General features: G+C 39.6%; 1 protein-coding gene across 1 annotated transcript in view; it reads right to left on the reverse strand.

The window, feature by feature from the left end:
- LOC130913610 (D-amino-acid oxidase-like) overlaps window positions 1–21,950 on the reverse strand; it is a 41,971-nt gene that overhangs the window by 13,056 nt on the left and 6,965 nt on the right. The window contains exons 4-8 of the mRNA XM_057832357.1: window positions 17,324–17,400; window positions 17,101–17,166; window positions 12,102–12,156; window positions 4,837–4,941; window positions 4,682–4,761 (exon numbers count right to left, since the gene is read on the reverse strand). Coding sequence (XP_057688340.1) covers window positions 4,682–4,761; window positions 4,837–4,941; window positions 12,102–12,156; window positions 17,101–17,166; window positions 17,324–17,400 — 383 coding nt within the window. The remainder of the gene's footprint in view (window positions 1–4,681; window positions 4,762–4,836; window positions 4,942–12,101; window positions 12,157–17,100; window positions 17,167–17,323; window positions 17,401–21,950) is intronic.

The following is a 21,950-nucleotide window of genomic DNA, read 5'->3' on the forward strand; positions in this document are numbered from 1 at the left end:
TTCCAGTTCACTGTCTTCAGGGGCAATGGATGTCACTCACAGCCATAGGCGGATCTACTATTCAAGCGAAGTAGACGATCGCCTTAGGCCCCCAACCAGTAGGGGGCCCTAAACCAGCTGCCCTTGCCCCAACAAGCAACGGCTTGGGCCACCGGAGCCAGCAGCACCCCCAACTATTAGACATGTATAATTATGTCAGCATACCAAACAAACAAATAACAAAACAAAAAAGAAAGCCATCTGAATGCTGCATTTATATTACCCCCCCACACACACACACACACGCACAACGATGGACTGGTCCACGACGACGGACTGAGTATCAGTCGCTTAGCTTCATTTAGCACCGTACAATGAAAGTTCACAATGTGGGACATATTATGTGTAGTTAGCCTGCATCGTAGCAGTGTCCGTTTGTGTCACTCATGTGACGTTCTGCGACCCCCCAACTCAACCACTAGTGTCCTCTACAGTCTCCCCATTGCTTGTTTTGAGACGCACATAGTAAGATTTGTCTTCTTATCTTGATGTAACAGAGTTAGTATGGATTTGTGTGATTCCACTTCTTCACATTAGAAGGCACAAAAGCGCCCCCAACTCATGCGGTGACTATAAATAGCTGGGCGCGTCGCAGATGGAGCCAGTTACATCATGTCATCAGCAAAGGTGAGTTGGATAGCATTGCTAAGTTGCTATTAGCTTAGTGCCATGGAGCTAACCATTTCAATTGTTCTTTAGCACGTTGTGGCGAGGCCTGTGAGACTGACCAGCTCGCATCGTGTGCGTGTGTTATTCAGGTACAATTATTGTTTATTATTTGTTTAAGACAGTTACATTTTGTCATCATCAAAGCACATTGTGGCGAAGCCTTTGAGACTGGCCCGGTCGCATTGTGTGTGTGTGTGTTAGGCAGACAATAAAAGTCGAAACTAGGGTTGTTCCGATCATGTTTTTTGGCTCCCGATCCGATCCCAAAAGTTTTAGTTTGAGTGTCTGCCAATCCAGATATTTCCCGATCCGATTGCTTCTTTTTGCTCCCGATTCAATTCCAATCATTCCCGATAATGTTTCCTGATCATATACATTTTGGCAATGCATTAAGAAAAAAATGGAAAAAAACTCGGACGAATATATACATTCAACATACAGTACATAAGTACTGTATTTGTTTATTATGACAATAAATCCTCAAGATGGCATTTACATTATTAACATTCTTTCTGTGAGAGGGATCCACGGATAGAAAGACTTGTGACTTTGTATATTGTGACTAAATATTGCCATTTAGTGTATTTGTTGAGCTTTCAGTAAATGATACTGTAGTCATGCCCAAATGCATGATGGGAAGTGGAACCATGACTTTGCGTAGTGCTACCAATTGATATATCTTCTCTGCGTTGGGAAATAACATAAGGTGTTAAGAAAAAGATCAATTGCTACCTTGCTTCCCCACATTGCTTCCCATGATATTTCTAATCGTAGGGAGAGGGATTGTAAAGCTTTAGCCAATTAAAAAAAGGCTTCAAAGGCTGCCAAAATTCACTCCACTCATTTTACGCTGCCTTTTATCTCTCTATATAGGTAAAACGGCGTCATTACAGATTGAGCGCGACAATGCGTGAGTGGGTCGTGCAACGCATGCATTAATTGCGTTAAATATTTTAACGTGATACATTTTTTAAAAAATTAATCACCGCCATTATTGGGATAAATTTGATAACCCTACCTTAAGCCTAGACTAAAGACTCTGGATGAGTGTAACATATTATGTCTGTAACGTTAAATACAATTAGAAAACGATTAAATAAAAAAAAAAAAAAAAAATTAAAAAAGGCATGGCCGATATTTTTTTGCCGATTCCGATACTTTGAAAATGACGTGGTCGGACACGATCGATCGGCATCTCTAGTTAAGAACATTATTGTTTCATTATGTTTTATTTATTGATTTATTTAAAAAAAAATCTTCCAGAACATTTTTTAACCCTCCCCATCACCAGGACGTGCTGCAGCACCTTTAGCACCCCACTTCCCGCGCCACTCGCCGTCTTTATATGTATGAGATCAGGTTGAATTTGAACAAGGAATGTGCAGTATCACAAGCCCCTAGTGTGAAGTTTAACAAATTTAACACACATCCCTTTGTGTTGAAACAAAATTATAGCTGTCACATTGATGACATTTCACATCTAATCATCTGAAAGCTGGATTCTTTCGTGTAAGTGCGCACATTTCTCAGTTCCAACCTTAAAAAAAATAATAAATCCCAGCTCGACTGTTATAGCGATTCCAGTGTCAAAGTGGCTTTTTAATGTCACTCCAGCTAAGAATTTGTCAGTGTCAAGCAATGTTGTTTTCCTCAACAAACAATTTTTTTCAGGAGGATGACGAGATGATAACAAGCTAAAAACGTGACTTGGGAGACTAAAACATAACGACAGGAATGCCAATTTTCGTCTGACGAGATGAGACGAAAATGCGCCATAGTTTCCGTTACAAGTTCACAATGTGGGACATTTTATGTGTAGTTAGCCTGCATCGTATCAGTGTCCGTTTTTGTCACTCATGTGACGTTCTGCGACCCCCCAACTCAACCACTAGTGTCCTCTACAGTCTCCCCATTGCTTGTTTTGAGACGCACACGTTAAGATTTGTCTTCTTATCTTAATGTAACAGAGTTAGTATTGATTTGTGTGATTTCACTTGTTCACATTAGAAGGCACAATAGCGTCCCCAACTCATGCGGTGACTATAAATAGATGGGCGCGTCGCAGATGGAGCCAGTTACATTTTATGATCAGCAAAGGTGAGTTGGATAGCATTGCTAAGTTGCTATTAGCTTAGCGCCACAGAGCTAACCACTTCAATTAGAGATGTCCCGAACGATCGGCATCCCTGATCGGCATCGGGTCCGATCACGTCATTTTCAAAGTATCGGAATCGGCAAAAAATATCGGACATGCCTTTTTTGTATATATTATTTTTTAAAATTAAATCGTTTTCTAATTGTATTTAACGTTACCGGCATAATATGTTACACTCATCGAGTCTTTAGGCTTAAGGTAGGGTTATCAAGCTTATCCCAAAAACGTCGGTAATTAATTTTTTAATAAATGTATCACGTTAAAATATTTAACGCATTTAATGCATGCGCTGCATGACCCACTCACGCATTGTCACGCTCAATCTGTAATGGCGCCCTTTTACCTATAAAGAGAGCTAAAAGGCAGTGTAAAATGAGTAGAGTGAATTTTGGAAGCCTTTGGAGCCTTTTTTTAATTGGCTAAAGCCTTACAATCCCTCTCCCTACGATTAGAAATATCATGGGAAGCAATGTGGGGAAGCAAGGTAGCACTTGATCTTTTTCTTAGCACCTTATGTTATTTCCCAACGCAGAGAAGATATATCAATTGGTAGCACTACGCACAGTCATGGTTCCACTTCCCACCATGCATTTGGGTTGAATGGCTGCAGTATCATTTACTGAAAGCTCAACAAATACACTAGATGGCAATATTTAGTCACTATATACAAAGTCACATCTGTCCTTTAAGAATTACAAGTCTTTCTATCCGTGGATCCCTCTCACAGAAAGAATGTTAATAATGTAAATGCCATCTTGAGGATTTATTGTCATAATAAACAAATACAGTACTTAATTACTGTTTGTTGAATGTATATATTCGTCCGAGTTTTATTCATTTTTTTCTTAATGCATTGCCAAAATGTATATGATCCGGAAAAATTATCGGGAATAATTGGAATTGAATCGGGAGCAAAAAAAAGCAATCGGATCGGGAAATATCGGGATCGGCAGATACTCAAACTAAAACGATCGGGATCGGATCAGAAGCAAAAAAACATGATCGGAACAACCCTAATTTTCAATTGTTCTTTAGCATGTTGTGGCAAGGCCTGTGACACTGACCAGCTCGCATCGTGTGCATGTGTTATTCAGGTATAATTACAGTTACATTTTGTCATCAGCAAAGCACGTTGTGGCGAAGCCTGGGAGACTGGCCAGCTCGCATTGTATGCAGACAATAAAAGTCGAAACCATCCACATCTTCGGTAAATATTTTAAAACACAACGCAGAGTTCGACACTCCAAATCGCAGCAGACAAAGAAAAAGGGGTTACACTGGTGCCGTGACCTAGACCGGATTTGCTTTAGCGTTTCATAGTCTGTGCTGAGTGATCATTACACACTAAATGTAACTCGTAGCGTTAGCATAGAATTCATGTTTGTGTTAGCATTACGCTAATGCTAACGCTGAGCATCCTTTTTTATATACAGTCCGTGGCGTCCAGGTGGGTATAATTAATTGAAAATAATGTACTGCTTTCCTGCTGAGTGTGTATTATCAAGTGATAGATTTGTCGATGGTACAGTATGTGCTCGTCCGTTGATGTTAATTCGAAATAGCGGGAAACCTTTTTTTATTTGTTTTTGCAGTGAAACTTACTAAATTTACACACGAAAATATTGAGTAAACGTCGACCAAAACTAGACGAAATTCATATGAGTTTCCCTCAACAGAAATTGGACGAAGACACATTTTGAAATGACTAAAATACTGTATGACTAAAACTAATAAGTACGAAAGACCAAAAGACTAAGACTAAGGCGGAAATTAAAAAGGCTGCCAAAAACAACATTGGTGTCAAGTGGCTAGTGTTACCCTGGAATTATATATGGTGAGTTGTAAACCCCTTCGGTATTGTGGGTGATAATCCAGTGCTTCAACCATGGGGCCTCTACCTAGAAAATAGCAATGTACAGAATTAAAAACGTTTCCCACTCTACTTTAATGATAAATGCAGTCCGTCTCCTGACCTTAATTATCTGTCCCCGGCCTGGTTGCAGCTCAGGGTCAGGCTGGAGGTCTCCAGATCTCAACCCACTACAGTTTATTATCACATCTGCACCATTTTTTAAAAGCTATAAACAGAAAAAAGCAAATTTGTTAAAGTATTTTTTCATATCTCTGTGGAAATTCTAAATTTTGCAGTTAGGACAACAATTGTTTACACCCTGGCCATATTTAGAGGTTTTTACACACAAGAAAGTGTCAAAACACTAGGAAGATTTGGACTTTTCAATTTCGACATTTTGAAAAATGTTGATACAGTGGTATGAAAAAAGTATCTGAACCTTTTGGAATTTCTCAAATTTCTGCGTGAAATCACCATCAAATGTGATCTGATCTTTGTCAAAATCAAATGGATGAAAAAAAGTGTCAGCTTTAATGAAAACCACCCAAACATTGATAGGTTTTCATATTTTAATGAGGATAGTGTTATGTTGGCTGAAGGATGTGACCCAAAAGCTCAGCAGTGAGAAGTCAGTTAATAAAAGCAGCCCGAGGGCACGTTTATTGAACACAAAAAAAGAGAAAAAACAGTGAGAAGCTGTGGCTCTGTGGATTTTCTGGTAGTGCTGGAAGGGCTGGGATGGCTTGGAGTTGCTGTGAAGAAAAAAAGAGTATCAATGAGTCAAAGTTTGGTGGATTGAGTGGCCTGTACTTTACCATGTGAGGTTAGGTGAAGCTCTGGCGTTGAATGATGTGCAGACCAGTCTTTTGTAGTGGCAGGCTGTTGATTGTGAAGTGGAGGCAGGTGTGGAGATTGATGACAGCTGTGCACAGCAGAGTCAGTGAGGAGTGGGAGGAGGTGAAGGTGAGTGAGCCGTAACAGATAGCATGCAAACAATGACAGAAGGGAGAAAAATAAGTAAGTGAACCCTCTGCCTAAGGCAGTACTTCTCAAATAGTGGGGCATCCCGGCATCCAGATCAATCGGGTCCGATCACGTCATTTTCAAAGTCTCGGAATCGGCAAAAAAAATATCGGCCATGCCTTTTTTTAATATATATTTTTTAATTAAATCGTTTTCTAATTGTATTTAACATTACAGACATAGTAAATTCCACTCATCCAGAGTCTTTAGTTTAGGTTTAAGGTAGGATTATCAAATTTATCCCGATAACGGCGGTAATTAATTTTTTAAAAAATATATCACGTTAAAATATTTAACGCAATTAATGCATGCGTTGCATGACCCACTCACGCACTGTTGTGCTCAATCTGTAATGGCGCCATTTTACCTATATAGAGAGATAAAAGGCAGCATAAAATGAGTAGAGTAAATTTTGGCAGCTTTTGGAGCCTTTTTTTAATAGGCTAACGCTTTACAATCCCTCTCCCTACGATTAGAAATATCATGGGAAGCAATGTGGGGAAGCAAGGTAGCAATTGATCTTTTTCTTAACAACTTATGTTATTTCCCAACGCAGAGAAGATATATCAATTGGTAGCACTACGCACAGTCATGGTTCCACTTCCCATCATGCATTTGTGTTGAATGACTGCAGTATCATTTACTGAAAGCTCAAAAAATACACTAGATGGCAATATTTAGTCACAATATACAAAGTCACAAGTCTTTCTATCCGTGGATCCCTCTCACAAAAAGAATGTTAATAATGTAAATGCCATCTTGAGGATTTATTGTCATAATAAACAAATACAGTACTTATGTACTGTATGTGGAATGTATATATTCGTCTGAGTTTTATTCATTTTTTTCTTAATGCATTGCCAAAATGTATATGATCGGGAAAAATTATCGGGAATGATTGGAATTGAATCGGGAGCAAAAAAAAGCAATCGGATCGGGAAATATTGGGATCGGCAGATACCCAAACTAAAACGATCGGGATCGGATCGGGAGCAAAAAAAACATGATCGGAACAACCCTAATTACGAGCTAAAACGAGGAAATATGACTAAGCGTATGTAGCTATTGGCTTTGACTCTAAACACAGTGGGAGACGAGAAAAGACCAGTCTGTGTCTAAAAATCAACAGAAAGCCACATCAAATAAGATGTCACTTATAAACATTGGACCCCACTCACATTGATAAGCCACTTGATTTTTTTTCCAGCCAAGACGTGCCAAATATTGCCAACAATCGTCACGCTTTGTTTCGCAGTGTTACATCAGTAAACCTGCGAGCACTGTTAGCATCATAAAAGGTGGCATACCAAGTTGCTCAGTGCAAAATAGCAGAAATAAAAACTGTTCCACTGTCCAATGACACTGTAGTTTTTGTTCGATTATTTTTTGTTTTCACGGTTAAATGGTTATTATAATTTATTAGTATTTATTGATTGATTTTATTAAAATTTATTCTTCACTATTAGATGGTCAAAAAATTGTACCGTGAACGTATTTGTAGATTGGATGTGACTTTTAATTTTTTTTAAAAAATTTTTATTCAGGCAAAGTGATGCACTTAGTCTTTTCTATACTTTATTGTAAGTTGAGCTATATATTTTTTCTTTACTATTAAAAAGGACACAATATTATTGCAGAGGTATACTTATATTAATAATTTATAGGCAAATGATACAAATTTCAGTGGCGGCAGAGAGTTGTGTGGGGGGGCGAAAGGTTTATATCTTCCGGGGGGGGGGGCAGAAAATAATTGAGAAGCACTGGCCTAAGAGACTTAAAGAGCAACTGAAACCAATTTTTACCAAAAAATTAAGTCTAGTGTGTGCCCAATCACCAATGAGTGGTTTAAAGCTGTCCTGCCCACTATAAAACACACACCTAGTAAGAATTGTCTTGATGAGAAGCATTGTCTGATGTGCATCATGGCTCGGTCAAAAGAGCTGTCTGAAGACCTGCGATCAAGGATTGTTGATTTGTATAAAGCTGGGAAAGGATACAAAACCATCTTTAAACGTCTAGTTGTTCATCAATCGACAGGCAGAGAAGTTGTCTACAATTGGATAGTTTGGCACTGTTGTTTCTCTCCCAAGGAGTGGCCGTCCACCAAAGATATTAAATTTAATGGTTCACTTGCTTATTTTTTCCCCTTCTGTCATTGTTTGCATACTATTGTCATTAAAATATGAAAACCTCTAAATCAGACATGTCCAAAGTCCGGCCCGGGGGCCAAATGCGGCCCGTGGTCAAATTTCATCCGGCCCCCAACCTCTGTCATAAAATCAATAACATCTGACCCACGCACAGACTTAATAAATTGGTCAGCAGTACTGCTACCAGCATATGAAGTATCTTACGAACTAAATGCTGCTCCTCATTTACCCATGAAAAGGCAGCAGCATTCTAAGCAACATTACCTCGTGTGACCCTTTACCCAAATTTTTTAAAATGGCAACAATCAACAAAAAAGGAAAGTTGACTGCGATGGCTGGCGCTTCAAGGATAGGTGGAAATTGGACTATTTCTTCACAAAAATACGCAACCACTGTGTGCCTCATTTGCAAAGAGACAGTCGCTGTTTTAATTAAAAGAGTTCAATGTAAGGCGATATTACCACACAAGACACGCTGACATGTACGACAAAATTATAGGGAAGATACGTAGCGAGAAATTGAAGCAACTTGAAGCTAGTTTAATTTCACAGTAGCAGTATTTTGCAAGAGCCCGAGAGTCGAAAGAGAACGCCACAAAGGCTAGTTGCGAGATTTTTGAAATTATTGATTTAAAAAAATAATAAAGCATATGTGACACACAGAATGGCTTGCTAAAATTTGCTTAAATATATTGTTCTACATAAAGGACGTCAGCCAAGGTCGGCCCCCCACATTTTTACCACACCAAATCTGGCCCCCTTTGCAAAAAGTTTGGACACCCCTGCTCTAAATGTTTGGGTGGTTTAAGTTAAAGCAGACAGTTTTTGCATCTGTGTGATTTTGACAAAGATGAGATCACATTTGATGGTGATTTTATGCAGAAATGTGAGAAAATTCCAAAAGGTTCAGATATTTTTTCATACCACTGTAATTCACCTAATAATGGTAGATTCAATTCTATCCTTAAAACATAAGGGAATACAATCTACATTTCCTACATAACTGAACTCATTATATAGTGGGGCAAATAAGTATTTTGTCAACCACAAATTATGCAAGTTCTCCCACTTGAAAATATTAGAGAGGTCTGTAATTGTAAACATGGGTAAACCTCAACCATGAGAGACAGAATGTGGAAAAAAAACAGAAAATCACATTGTTTGATTTTTAAAGAATTTATTTGCAAATCATGGTGGAAAATTAAGTATTTACTACTTTACATACTTTGTTATGTACCCTTTGTTGGCAATAACGGAGGCCGAACGTTTTCTGTAACTCTTCACAAGCTTTTCACACTTGTTGCTGGTATTTTGGCCCATTCCTCCATGCAGACCTCCTCTACAGCAGTGATGTTTTGGGTCTGTCGTTGGGCAACACGGACTTTCAACTCCCTCCTCACTCTGTGGCGTCAAAATGATCACAAGAACTGTGAGCAAAAATCCCAAAACCACACAGGGGGACCTAGTGAACGACCTACAGAGAGCTGGGACCACAGTAACTACTATCAGTAACACAATGCGCCGCCAGGGACTCAAATCCTGCACCGCCAGACGTGTCCCCCTGCTGAAGAAAGTACACGTTTTTGGTAGAAACAAAGGTTCTCATCTTTGGAGGAAAAAGAATACTAAATTGCACCATACCCACTGTTAAAGGGCAACTGAAGACCTTTCCGGATTTTGGTGTAATTTTATGAATATAAACTTTGGACGAGTTCGTCAAAACAACCATGACATTATCAACACGTAATTGTAAGGATAATTTGCGTTTTTTTAGTTTTCTTGCAGTCTGTTAATGGTCCCTTCGCAAACCCGGAAGTGTGACGTAGGCAACAGAAGACTACCCACAGCTAGCATAGCAGCAACCACGATGTCAGTGATATTTCCACCGGTAACCATTCAGGATCGCTCTTTCGTGACGCTACCGATGGCAAAGGCTCCCAGGAAAGATGAACTACAATTAATCCCTACATGTTTGAACCTGAGGCATCAGATGACGGCGATTTACTTCACACAGCAGATGGCGTCATGACGCCAATTGACAGCTCGACACTTCACGAACGGGAGAGTGAGGGGTAAGTCCAGCATCGTGATTTTTTTATTAGAATGCGATTACGTGGTTGTATATTTTTCCATGCTCTACACATAGCTAAAACTGGATATTAGGTAATGGGACTGCTCCTACCGATCTAAATATGATAAAGCTAGCCCAAATGTGGCTAAATGAATGCTCTACACATAGCTAAAACTGGATATTAGGTAATGGGACAGCTCCTACCGATCTAAATATGATAAAGCTAGCCCAAACGGGGCTAAATGAATGATACGTTATTGATATTTCAAAATAAATGACAAAACCATTTTATTTTCCAGGTGTTGCTGTAAACCGTCAAGTAATTATACATATAAAATATGTTATGGTCAGATGAAACCAAAATAGAACTTTTTGGTAGAAACACAGGTTCTCGTGTTTGGAGGAAAAAGAATACTGAATTGCACCATACCCACTGTGAAGCATGGAGGTGGAAACATCATGATTTGGGGCTGGTTTTCTGCAAAGGGACTAGGACAACTGATCTGTGTGAAGGAAAGAATGAATGGGGCCATGTATCGAGAGATTTTAAATGAAAATCTCCTTCCATCAGCAAGGGCATTGAAGATGAGAAGTGGCTGGGTCTTTCAGCTTGACAATGATCCCAAACACACAGCCAGGGCAACAAAGGAGTGGCTTCGTAAGAAGCATTTTAAGGTCCTGGAGTGGCCTAGCCAGTCTCCAGATCTAAACCCCATAGAACAGACATGTCCAAAGTCCGGCCCGGGGGCCAAATGCGGCCCTTGGTCAAATTTTATCCGGCCCCCAGCCTCTGTCATAAAATCAATAACGTCTGGCCCGCACATACACTTAATAAATTGGTCAGCACTACTGCTACCAGCATATGAAGTAGTTACACACTAACTGCTGCTCCTCATTTACCCACTAAAAGGCAGCATCTATCAAAGCAACATTACCCCGTGTGACCCTTTACTCCTAATTTAAAATCTAAAATGGCGACAATCAACAAAAAAAGTTGACCGCGACGGCCGATGATTCAAGGATTGGTAGAAATTGGACTATTTCTTTACTAAAATACGCAACAACTGTGTCTGCCTCATTTGCAAAGAGACAGTCGCTGTTTTAAAGAGTTCAATGTGAGGCGATATTACCAAACAAGACACGCTGACATGTACGACAAGATTACAGGGAAGATACACAGCAAGAAATTAAAGCAACTTGAAGCTACCGGTAGTTTAATTTTACAGCAGCAGTATTTTGCAAGAGCCCGAGAGTCGAAAGAGAACGACACAAAGGCTAGTTGCGAAATTGTTGAAATTATTAATTAAAAAAAATAATGCAAATGTGACACACGGAATGGCTTGCTAAAATATATTGTTCTACGTAGAGCACGTCAGCCAAGGTCGGCCCCCCACATTTTTACCACACCAAATCTGGCCCCCTTTGCAAAAAGCTTGGACACCATTGCCATAGAAAATCTGTGGAGGGAGTTGAAAGTCCATGTTGCCCAATGACAGCCCCAAAACATCACTGCTCTAGAGGAGATCTGCATGGAGGAATGGGCCAAAATACCAACAACAGTGTGTGAAAAGCTTGTGAAGAGTTACAGAAAACGTTTGGCCTCTGTTATTGCCAACAAAGGGTACATAACAAAGTATTGAGATGAACTTTTGGTAATGACCAAATACGTATTTTCCATCATGATTTGCAAATAAATTCTTTAAAAATCAAACAATGCGATTTTCTGTTTTTTTTTCCACATTCTGTCTCTCATGGTTGAGGTTTACCCATGTTGGCAATTACAGGCCTCTTGAATATTTTCAAGTGGGAGAACTTGCACAATTAGTGGTTGACTAAATACTTATTTGCCTCACTCTATAATACAAATAAGGTTGCTTAAAAGTTGGTAGGGGAAAATTTGAGCATCCTGAAAAGTTCCGAGTGTTATGTCCCTACTGTCCTTATATGCAAACCTTCGCCCTTGCTTAGAAGAATAACATCTTTTAACATTTCACAGTCTTGTGACACTTTCTGTTGTCTGTAATTTCCAAACAATATTTGTACAGATGTACTGTACATACAATTACGTCAATTTAAAAATGTGGCCAGCATATAAACAAATGGGGGCTGTTAATGTGTGTGCAAGACTACTCAATAAGCCAACCTCTGTAAAGGAGCTAATTTTTCTTTGGTAAAATTTCACACCCCGTTTGGCCAACCTGAGGAGGACACCAAACGTATTATTAATACTAAAACACATGCTAATTAAAAAGATGCTTTCATTTCTGCTATGCAAATTGTTTCAGCTGGACTGCTGTTAGCAGTGCAACGGTTCGCGGTTCAAAACCGAACCGAACGCTTCGCCCTGTTCGGTTCAATACGCCTTTATGAACCGTGCCTTTTTGGTTTTGCAAATCTGCGGTGTGGCAACCTTTCGGTTTCCCCGTGGACTACAATGCAGACGGAGAGAAAATGTTGAAAAAAACATAAAACAATTTGCAAGCATTGCTCAGCGCTTGCAGACCTGTTAAGTTTCACGATTTGGTCGGGAGACTCCCGATTTTGACCCCAATGCTCACGCCTCACGATTAGAAAGCCAAATCTCCCGATTTTCCAAAAATGTCAATTTTTTTATTTTTTACGTTTTTGTTTGTCACCGTTTTGTAACGATACCATTCGGCCCGATTCGGAATGTGACCAACAACGAATAGCCTGGCCGTCTCCGACTTCCCTGCCCTCCCTCCCCTTCAGAGCTGGAAAAGCCCAACCCATACATCTGACAGGGAGGGAAGAGGCGAAGCACCACCAACTTCCCAAGATACTGGCACTAATAAACCGGCTTTTAGACTGGTTCAAGACTTTATTTTGGAAGGAAGAGATGGAGCTGACCCTGGTCGGCCTCCAGTATTCGGGAAAAACGACGTTCGTCAACGTAATTGCCTTAAGTCTTACCTGCCAGCGATAGCTAGCTAGCCTAATGCTAATAGCATTAGAGCTAATGATGGGAGAACGATGACGAGGAAGAAGTCGCTGCTTTACTCTGTGTTTTCGTGGATCAAACATCATGGAATATTAAACCACTGCGGTCCTACCCCCACAATATATGAATTTAAGTGAGAAAGCGTATCGTTACTTACTTGAAGTTTAATCATTTAGATTCGCTATTATGCTAAAGCTAAAGTGTATACTATACACTTTATTACATTATATCATTATTACTGTGCTGAAACAAAAAATATAAAGTTTCAATTCTAGGTTACAATTCAATTAAAAAACTGCCATGACAAAGATACTTTTAAAAACAAATATGATGAATTTTCTAAATGATGCAATTAATGTTTTTAATCTTGCTAAATTAGTCTGACGAAACCCTAATTGGAGTGATGGTTGATGAGATGAAGAGGCTGCTGAGGAAGCTGATGTCCAAATTTGTGCAAATGGATGTGATCAGGAAAGCTGAGGATATCCTAGATGTTGATTACAGGAACAAGGAGAACTGGCATGACACAGGCAACATAGCAGTATCACATGATGCCAGACAATACATGGAGCAAGTTGAAGACTATCTCTGATGCCACCAAAAAGAGGTTCTTTGACAGTGTAGTTAATTTTTACACAAGTGTTGTGACCAAAATGAACGTGAAAAAAAAAATGGTTGCATTTTGTCTTAGCGGTTGTCGCGCGCGCGCGCGTCATCGGTGTTGGCAAACAGAAATCGCCCTATTTGCAATTTCTACAACTTAACAGGTATGCGCTTGTTCCCTATGCTAACGGCAAGACTTCTAACGTGACTCAGCAGTCAGCACTTCAGCCGGCATCACCCACAGACATCGTTTTCTTAGAGCAGGACAACCCCGAATATGACACCAGTGAAAACACACGGGTCTATAGACCCTACCCACGTGACGTCACAGCTCCGCTCTCCTGAATGGTACCGCCCACTTGTCCGTCAAAACATAGTGTCAACCTGTTACGGCTACGTACATTTCTCCTATTTACGGCGTGTTTTTCTGCTCCTTAACATTAATAATCAAAATGGTGAAGGCGTGTGTGGCTGTTGGTTTCACTAACAAAGAAGATGGAAGGAGAGACTTGAAGTTTTACCGTATTCCGAGGGATCCAAAGAGGAGAGCGAAATGGACGGCTGCAATTCGACGTGAAAACTGGGCACCAAAAAATCACCACAGACTATGTAGTAGTCATTTTATATCCGGTAAGATGCATTTAAGATATACTTAGGGGGTTTGGGGCTGACAAATAACCACAATTAAGATCATTGCGAGGCTAATCGCCGACAACACACGACGTAGTACGACATAGTTTCAAATTCAAGATGTTTGTGACTTCCCTTTCTTCCACCATCTTTATTTTTTGAATAATATTTAGCTGGTACCAAGTGAAAGAAACTGGCCTCGTCTACGGAGCTGACAAATAACCACAATTAAGATCATTGCGAGGCTAATCGCCGACAACATACGACGTAGTACGACATAGTTTCAAATTCAAGATGTTTGTGACTTCCCTTTCTTCCACCATCGTTATTTTTTGAATAATATTTAGCTGGTACCAAGTGAAAGAAACTGGCCTCGTCTACGGAGCTGACAAATAACCACAATTAAGATCATTGCGAGGCTAATCGCCGACAACATACGACGTAGTACGACATAGTTTCAAATTCAAGATGTTTGTGACTTCCCTTTCTTCCACCATCGTTATTTTTTGAATAATATTTAGCTGGTACCAAGTGAAAGAAACTGGCCTCGTCTCCAGGGCTGACAAATAACCACAATTAAGATCATTGCTAGGCTAATCGCCGACAACATACACGTATGTATGTCGTGAGAGTGCTATCGCTAAACCATATAAACATTAAAAGCCCTACCTCCATTGACAAATGACATGAAATACATTAGACTTGACAGTGGATGTTAGCAAGAACAAAAGATTTTGAATTGAAAATTTCGTAACTCACCTTCCGAGCACAAGATTCCTGCCGAATTTTCGTGTACGAGGACCTGTTTCACCCAACCAGCAACGTAGCATTTATAAGCCTCCAAGCTCTTAAAGTTTTTCAAACTTTCGTGAGAATAGGCTGATTTTGTGTGGACAAGATAGTTGTAAATATCAGGGTCAGGCAGAGACGGCGAAGGCAGCTGGTCAAAAATCATCGATTTAGGCATCAAATATGGATCTGGCGACTGTATAGAACGAAGCTTTTCCACATAACGCCTTTTATGCAACAGATCCAGTGAGTTTGCGGCATCAGAAAGCACCGGGTCTTCCATGAAATGCATTTTAAATTCCGCCATCAATTGAAAACAATGCTAATACAGAGTCAAAATGACGGACAAGTGGGCGGAACCATACAGCGAGCATGTGGTTTTATGACGTCGGTGGGTAGGCTCTATAGAAGAGGCGTTCCAAAAGCCTAACAATATCAGGTCAGAAAAACACAAGAAAATAACCCATGCAGTGGGGATTTGCATTGCAAAAGACATGCAACCATATTCCGTGGTTGAAGATGCGGGCTTCGTTTATTTAATTGCAACGCTTGACCCGCGTTATATTGTTCCCTCGCGAAATATTTCGTCCACAACATAATCCCCGACATTTAAGAAATGGCACGCAAATCCATTGAAGATGATTTCACGAAAGCACAGTTTCGCCCTGACCGCTGATAGTTGGACGTCCCGTGTTACAGAGTGCTACTACCTAACTGTGACGGTCCATTATAATTCATACCTGTCAAGTTGTACGGTCTCGTTGTAATTTGTACACGTGAGCACTGATTTTTAAATGTGTACGCCGTCCGTTACGTTCAAAATCTGCACGTTTTTCGTGCATTGCGTTTTTGTTTTTTTTCATCCGTTCGGATTTGGTCACCGTTTCTGCAAGGAGCCAATGTTCGTTAATACTTGAATGACACGAGAAAAGTCAGACACGGAGAGGGAAGAGTGTTTGTTGAGACGCTGTAGCAAACGCGATGCTAGGCTAGGTGGCTCCAATTTCCTGACCGTGGCCGACATCATACAATCTACGCCTAGATATCTCATGCCAATAGAACTACAAGCGAAATGACACTCGGTAGCGTTAGTAAACAGCCGCCATTTTAGAGCAGTATACTTCTCAGAAAGGCTCTGTTGTAGTAAACCTTCCGAGCGAACCTAAGCAACTTTTTATCCAAAATACTCCTAAATCGGCAAAATCTTGACTTGAGTCTATCTTAAAAGGATGAAACAGTTATGAAATTTTCACATGTCGAAAGTAGACGGAAGGGAACTAAGGCAAAAACGGGAGCAATTTTATCAACTTTATCGGTTGATTCACAACATTAAATGACCTCCAAACATAGCAAAGGTTACTATGTTTTTTTGTTTTTTTTTTAAATGAAAAAAAAAAGAAAGGTATCACCAGTTACTTTGCCAAGTAACTTTTTTACTACTGTGTGTGTATTTCAGTAGTCAGTCACTACACTTGCCAAAGAGCTAAGAGGCATTATAACAGTCAAAAATGTTTACATTTTAAGTGTTTATTTCATTTTTTTAAAAGCAAAATAAAGGCAGTTAAAAAAAAAAAAAAAAAAAAAAAAAAAAAAGCAAAACGCAAACCGAAACCGAACCGAAACCGTGATCCCAAAATCGAGGTTCAAACCGAACCGTGGGCTAACTGAACCGTTGCACCCCTAACTGCTGTATACATTATCTAAAGCACTGTTTACTACTATACAATACTTGTATACTAGCATATGATGGTCAAACTCAATAAGAAGAAAAACAGTCATTTAATATGGTCATAAAGGAGTTTTATCTGCTTTCTAACATGATAAGCTATGGAAGACTCTAATCGACAGTTTACAATTGAGCTTGACTTTCCGATAATTCCGTTCATGTAACCCATTCGAAAAATACATGGAATCAAAGTTCAGATAATATGGAATACTGTATTCAATGTTATTTGCTCATGGTTTAATAGATGACCAAATTACAACCTGCTACATGCAAAGACTTAAAATGACCTTTGTCTTCTTCACTTCACATGAGTTTTACAAAACAATTCATAGAAATGTTGCTGACAAATTCTGGCACTAAACCAAGATAAGGACAAAAATGCAGCAGACTACTGAGTATTAACCTTTGTCCATAAAGAGCTGTGACAGAACTCACCAGTCCATCAGCCACGGTAGGTACGTTTTACCTTCCAACATGAGAGCAGTGTTGAACCATCCATAACTTAAAGAGAAGGCACAGGGCATTTTAGAAGTTTACAGAATATTCCAGAGAAACGATGCTCTAATTCTGAAATTGTTCACAGCCTTTGGAACAAGTCAAATCTTCTTGGACAAAGAATTGCTGCCTCAGTGTTTTATAGTAACTATCGTGAGTCTACCTGTAGCCGGGAAACATCTCCAGCTCTCGCTCAGTGAGGCGTCTGAAGCCCAGAACTATGTCTTTAAATGTTGGGTCCTGCACACAAATGCAAAAAGTGGGTGAGGGTTCAAGGGGCGCTGGAAGTCGCTCACAGCAGGGGGTGCTGAGGATCTTTTTTCGTTTTTCCCATCCAAAAACAGCCGTTTGTGTCCAAATTTGTCACGCTTGCACATTTTCTCATTACAAGGCGTGCACAATGACAGTATACATGTGTTGAGGTAATTATCGAGGGTTGATTGATTAAATACTTTAAATATTTGCTTGATTGATTGAATATTTGCTTGTGCTCATATATACCATAAATCAGGGGTTCCCAACCTATTCCACTAAGGCACACTGTGGGTGCAGGATTTCATTCTTACCAAACAAGATGACAACACTTTTTCCCCAATCTGGTGTTTTACAAGTGCAATCAGTTGATTGCAGTCAGGTGTGGCTTGTTTTAGCAGAAGCCTCATTGGTTCAACTGTCTCTGCTGGATCGGCTGGAACAAAAACCAGGACCCACAGTGTGCCTTGAGGACTGGGTTGAAAACCCCTGCCATAAATAATACATATTGCCATAGTTTTCTCTTATTGATATAACCAGTAAATGATTATTGCTTGCTATACTAGGTTGTAGTATAATGTTTAAGTGTTACAAAGAGTAAAGAGGGTCAGGATGACAGCTGCCTTGCTTCATGGCCGCATCATTGCGTAACTAGACCTTCCGAGACATCTTCAGCACCTGGCGTATGGACTTTCGTCTAGACCTTCGAGGACAATTTTCCATTCGAGGACATCTTCCATGGCCGCAGCGTTGCATAACTGAAGTGTCTGGGTCATTTTGACCGTTTTTTACATGTGACTTTGCTTACACACGTGTACTTGGTTAGTTCCACCTACATACTCACACATAGCCAACCAAAATCACATGGGTGTCTCCAGCTTACTCCCCCCCTCCCTCAGGGCGGCACCCTTCTGTGTTAGGACAAACCCCTAAATAAAAATAGCAAGGAGGGTTTTTCCTTAGATCAATTTTGGTGACTATACAGCGTAATCTAGCATTCCTCTGTCTTGTCCCTCTTTTGTTCTCCTTGGCCAAGAAAACTGAGTGTCTTCTCTCCTTATTTTTGGGTAATTTTACAAATGTCTACCTAAGGGTCTATTTTTGAACTTGACAACATGCATGCTGGATAGTTTAGGTACTACTACTAGGCTGCTACAAAGACAGTGTTCCATTTCGTTCCACAGTGTGTGTTGTAGTTTTTATATTGGAAATAAAAGCGCCCGTGTATTATAATGCAAATCTATGCAGCTAGACTGCGCAATGACACACCAAAACATTTGAAAACTAAAAGGGCCAATAAGCCTCAGTTTAACGCCCCTACAATAATTTCATAAAACTAAAATAAATTGCAAAGGAATATCCAAAACCGCTCTGCACGGCGGCAGCTCAACAGTACCAACAAAAGATAATATGGTTACAACTAAAGATGTCCCGAAGTCATTTTCAAAGTATCGGAATCGGCAAAAAAATATCGGACAAACCTTTTTTTTAATATATACTGTATATATTTTTTAATTAAATCGTTTTCTAATTGTATTTAATGTTACTAACAAAATATCTTACACTCATCCAGAGTCTTTAGTTTTGGCTTAAAGTAGGGCTATCAAATTTATCGCGTTAACGGCGGTAAATAATTTTCAAAATATTAATCACGTTAAAATATTTAACGCAATTAACGCATGCGCTGCACGACCCACTCAAGCATTGTCGCGTTCAATTTATAATGGCACTGTTTTACCTATATATAGAGTTAAAAGGCAGCATGAAATGAGTAGAGTGGATTTTGGCAGTCTTTGGAGCCTTTTTTTAATTGGCTAAAGCCTTACAATCCCTCTCTCAATAATTAGAAATATCGTGGGAAGCAACGTGGGGAAGAAAGGTAGTAATCGATCTTTTTCTTAACACCCTATGTTATTTCCCAACGCAGAGAAGATATATCGATTGGTGACACTACGCACAGTCATGGTTGCACTTCCCATGATGCATTTGGGCAGAACAGTTAAATGGCTACAGTATCATTTACTGAAAGCTCAACAAATACACTGGATGGCAATATTTAGTCACAATATACAAAGTGACATTTATCCTTTAAGAATTACAAGTCTTTCTATCCGTGGATCCCTCTCACAGAAAGAATGTTAATAATGTAAATGCCATCTTGAGGATTTATTGTCATAATAAACCAATACAGTACCTATGTACTGTATGTTGAATGTCTATATTTGTCTGAGTTTTATTCATTTTTTTCTTAATGCATTGCCAAAATGTATATGATCGGGAAAATTATCGGGAATGATTGGAATTGAATCGGGAGCAAAAAAAAAAAAAAAGCAATCGGATCAGGAAATATCAGGATTGGCAGATACTCAAACTAAAACGATCAGGATCGGATCAGGACCAAAAAAACCTGATTGGAACAACCCTAGTTACAACGCAAGCATGTCTTATGAACTGTATTTGAAGACACGCCAAAGGACAATCATCTTCATTTTCGACCTTGGATTTCAGAAAATTTCATTGTTCTTGTAAAGAAAAATTGCTAATTTGTTTTTGGGCCATATTAAAGCCTCCTCTGTCAACAGTTGACTTTTCCGTTCCAATTGCGCCTTATTCAATGTGACTCGCAAGCCTGGTTGACAGTGGGGTGGTACAACCGGTTATGTTGTCCCGGGCCTCAGGACCATAGGGGCCACTCAATGACCCTTAATTTATCAAGCAACAAAGCCAAAACTAGAAATATTTTGTCTAAAAACGATGCAGAAAACTTAATTCAGGCGTTTGTTACATCTAGATTGGATTACTGTAACTCTCTACTTGCAGCTTGTCCTAAACGTTCTCTAAAAGGTCTTCAGCTAGTCCAGAACGCAGAAGCAAGAATTTTAACAGGAACTAATAGAAGAGAGCACATCGCCCCTGTGCTCCAGCCCCTTCACTGGCTTCCAGTCGAGTTTAGAATTAAATTTAAAATCCTCCTTCTTACATTTAAGACCATAAATGGTTTGGGGCCATCTTATCTCACCGATGCGCTGGTTCCATACTGCCCCAACAGAACACTCCGTTCTCAGAATGCAGGTCTACTGGTAGGTCCCAGGGTTTCTAAAAGTACAATAGACGCTAGAGCCTTTAGCTACCAAGCTCCTGTCCAATGGAATCAGCTTCCAGCTAGTATTAAAGAAGCTGACACAGTCTTTACATTTAAGATTAGACTAAAAACGTTCCTATTCGACAAAGCTTATGGTCAGGCTAGTTACAATCGGACTAGACTCACAGCTCAGTCTAAGCTGCACGAGAAGCTATAATGCTGGGGGAAGTACAGCCACGGAGTCCTATCTCCTTTTTCTCACTCTCCCTACCACTTGTCTTACTATATTTCTTTTTTCTAATTTTAATATCTAGTTGACTAGTCTCTTCATCACTAGTCACCTGGTGGGGCTATTTTTCAGCCACAGCCTCCTGACTATCCGGACCCCTGGCTGGATGGACGTCCTTGTTGCCCAAACCCCGTCTCATCTGGCTAGATGGACCTCCTCTTATTCCCTCACTATTGCATTTCTATAAACTGTAACTCCGTCTGCTAATTCCCATTAGCAGTCCTGGTGCATCCTGCCTATCCGTCCTGGGAGTGGATCTCTCCTGACTGTGGTTCTCCCCAACATTTCTCATTTTTTCCACAGAGTATTTGGAGTTTTTCCTTGCCGATATGGAGGGTCTAAGGATGAGGGATGCCCAGGACATGGACTAGAACTTTATTTAATCCATCTACTGTTTTTGACTGTGTATCATATTGCCTCTGCAAAGCCCTTTGAGACAACCTTGTTGTGATAACACTGAACGTTTACATTCGCGATCACTGTAGGGCTGCGGCTATCGAATATTTTAGTAATCGAGTAATCGACTGAAAATTCTATCGATTAACCGAGTAAGCGGATAAAACAAATATATTTTTAGGTGAACAGCAATTATAAATACACATGAGAAAACAAAAACATTTCATCTAATCTTGAACCATTTTCAGTCAATCAATGTCTTTATTTTCGATGTATATTGTTAAAAACAGCCAACAATTCCATCTCAGATGTAACTAGAATAAAAAAAGACTAATTCACTGCTTTCACTCAAAAAACCTTTAGATCGTATTAAAAAAAAAAAGATATATATATATATATATATATATATATACCTAAAAATGTTGTTACGCTTGATAACACACATCACTTAAAAGTTAGGATTTTTTTCCCACGTGTTTCAATTGAATTTCTATTTGTGTCAAGCCATTTTTAAGTTCTAGTTAATATTTTAAGTTAGTCTAAACTGTAAGTCCTGATAGGATTTTGAATTTTTGCAGTGTTCAAAATAAATGTATAATACAGGCTGTATTGGAGCACATTAGGGACCAGTGCTACTTGGTGTTTTATCCAGCAATGACTACTGAGCTAAAATTGATAGTTAGCATTATTGAGTTTTTATTTTACACCCACTTCACTCCACAACGCCATGTTATGTTAAAGCCTGTATGTAAGACACGTTAGCTACGCATC

Source organism: Corythoichthys intestinalis, chromosome 3, assembly GCF_030265065.1.
Source record: "Corythoichthys intestinalis isolate RoL2023-P3 chromosome 3, ASM3026506v1, whole genome shotgun sequence".
NCBI lineage: Eukaryota > Metazoa > Chordata > Actinopteri > Syngnathiformes > Syngnathidae > Corythoichthys > Corythoichthys intestinalis.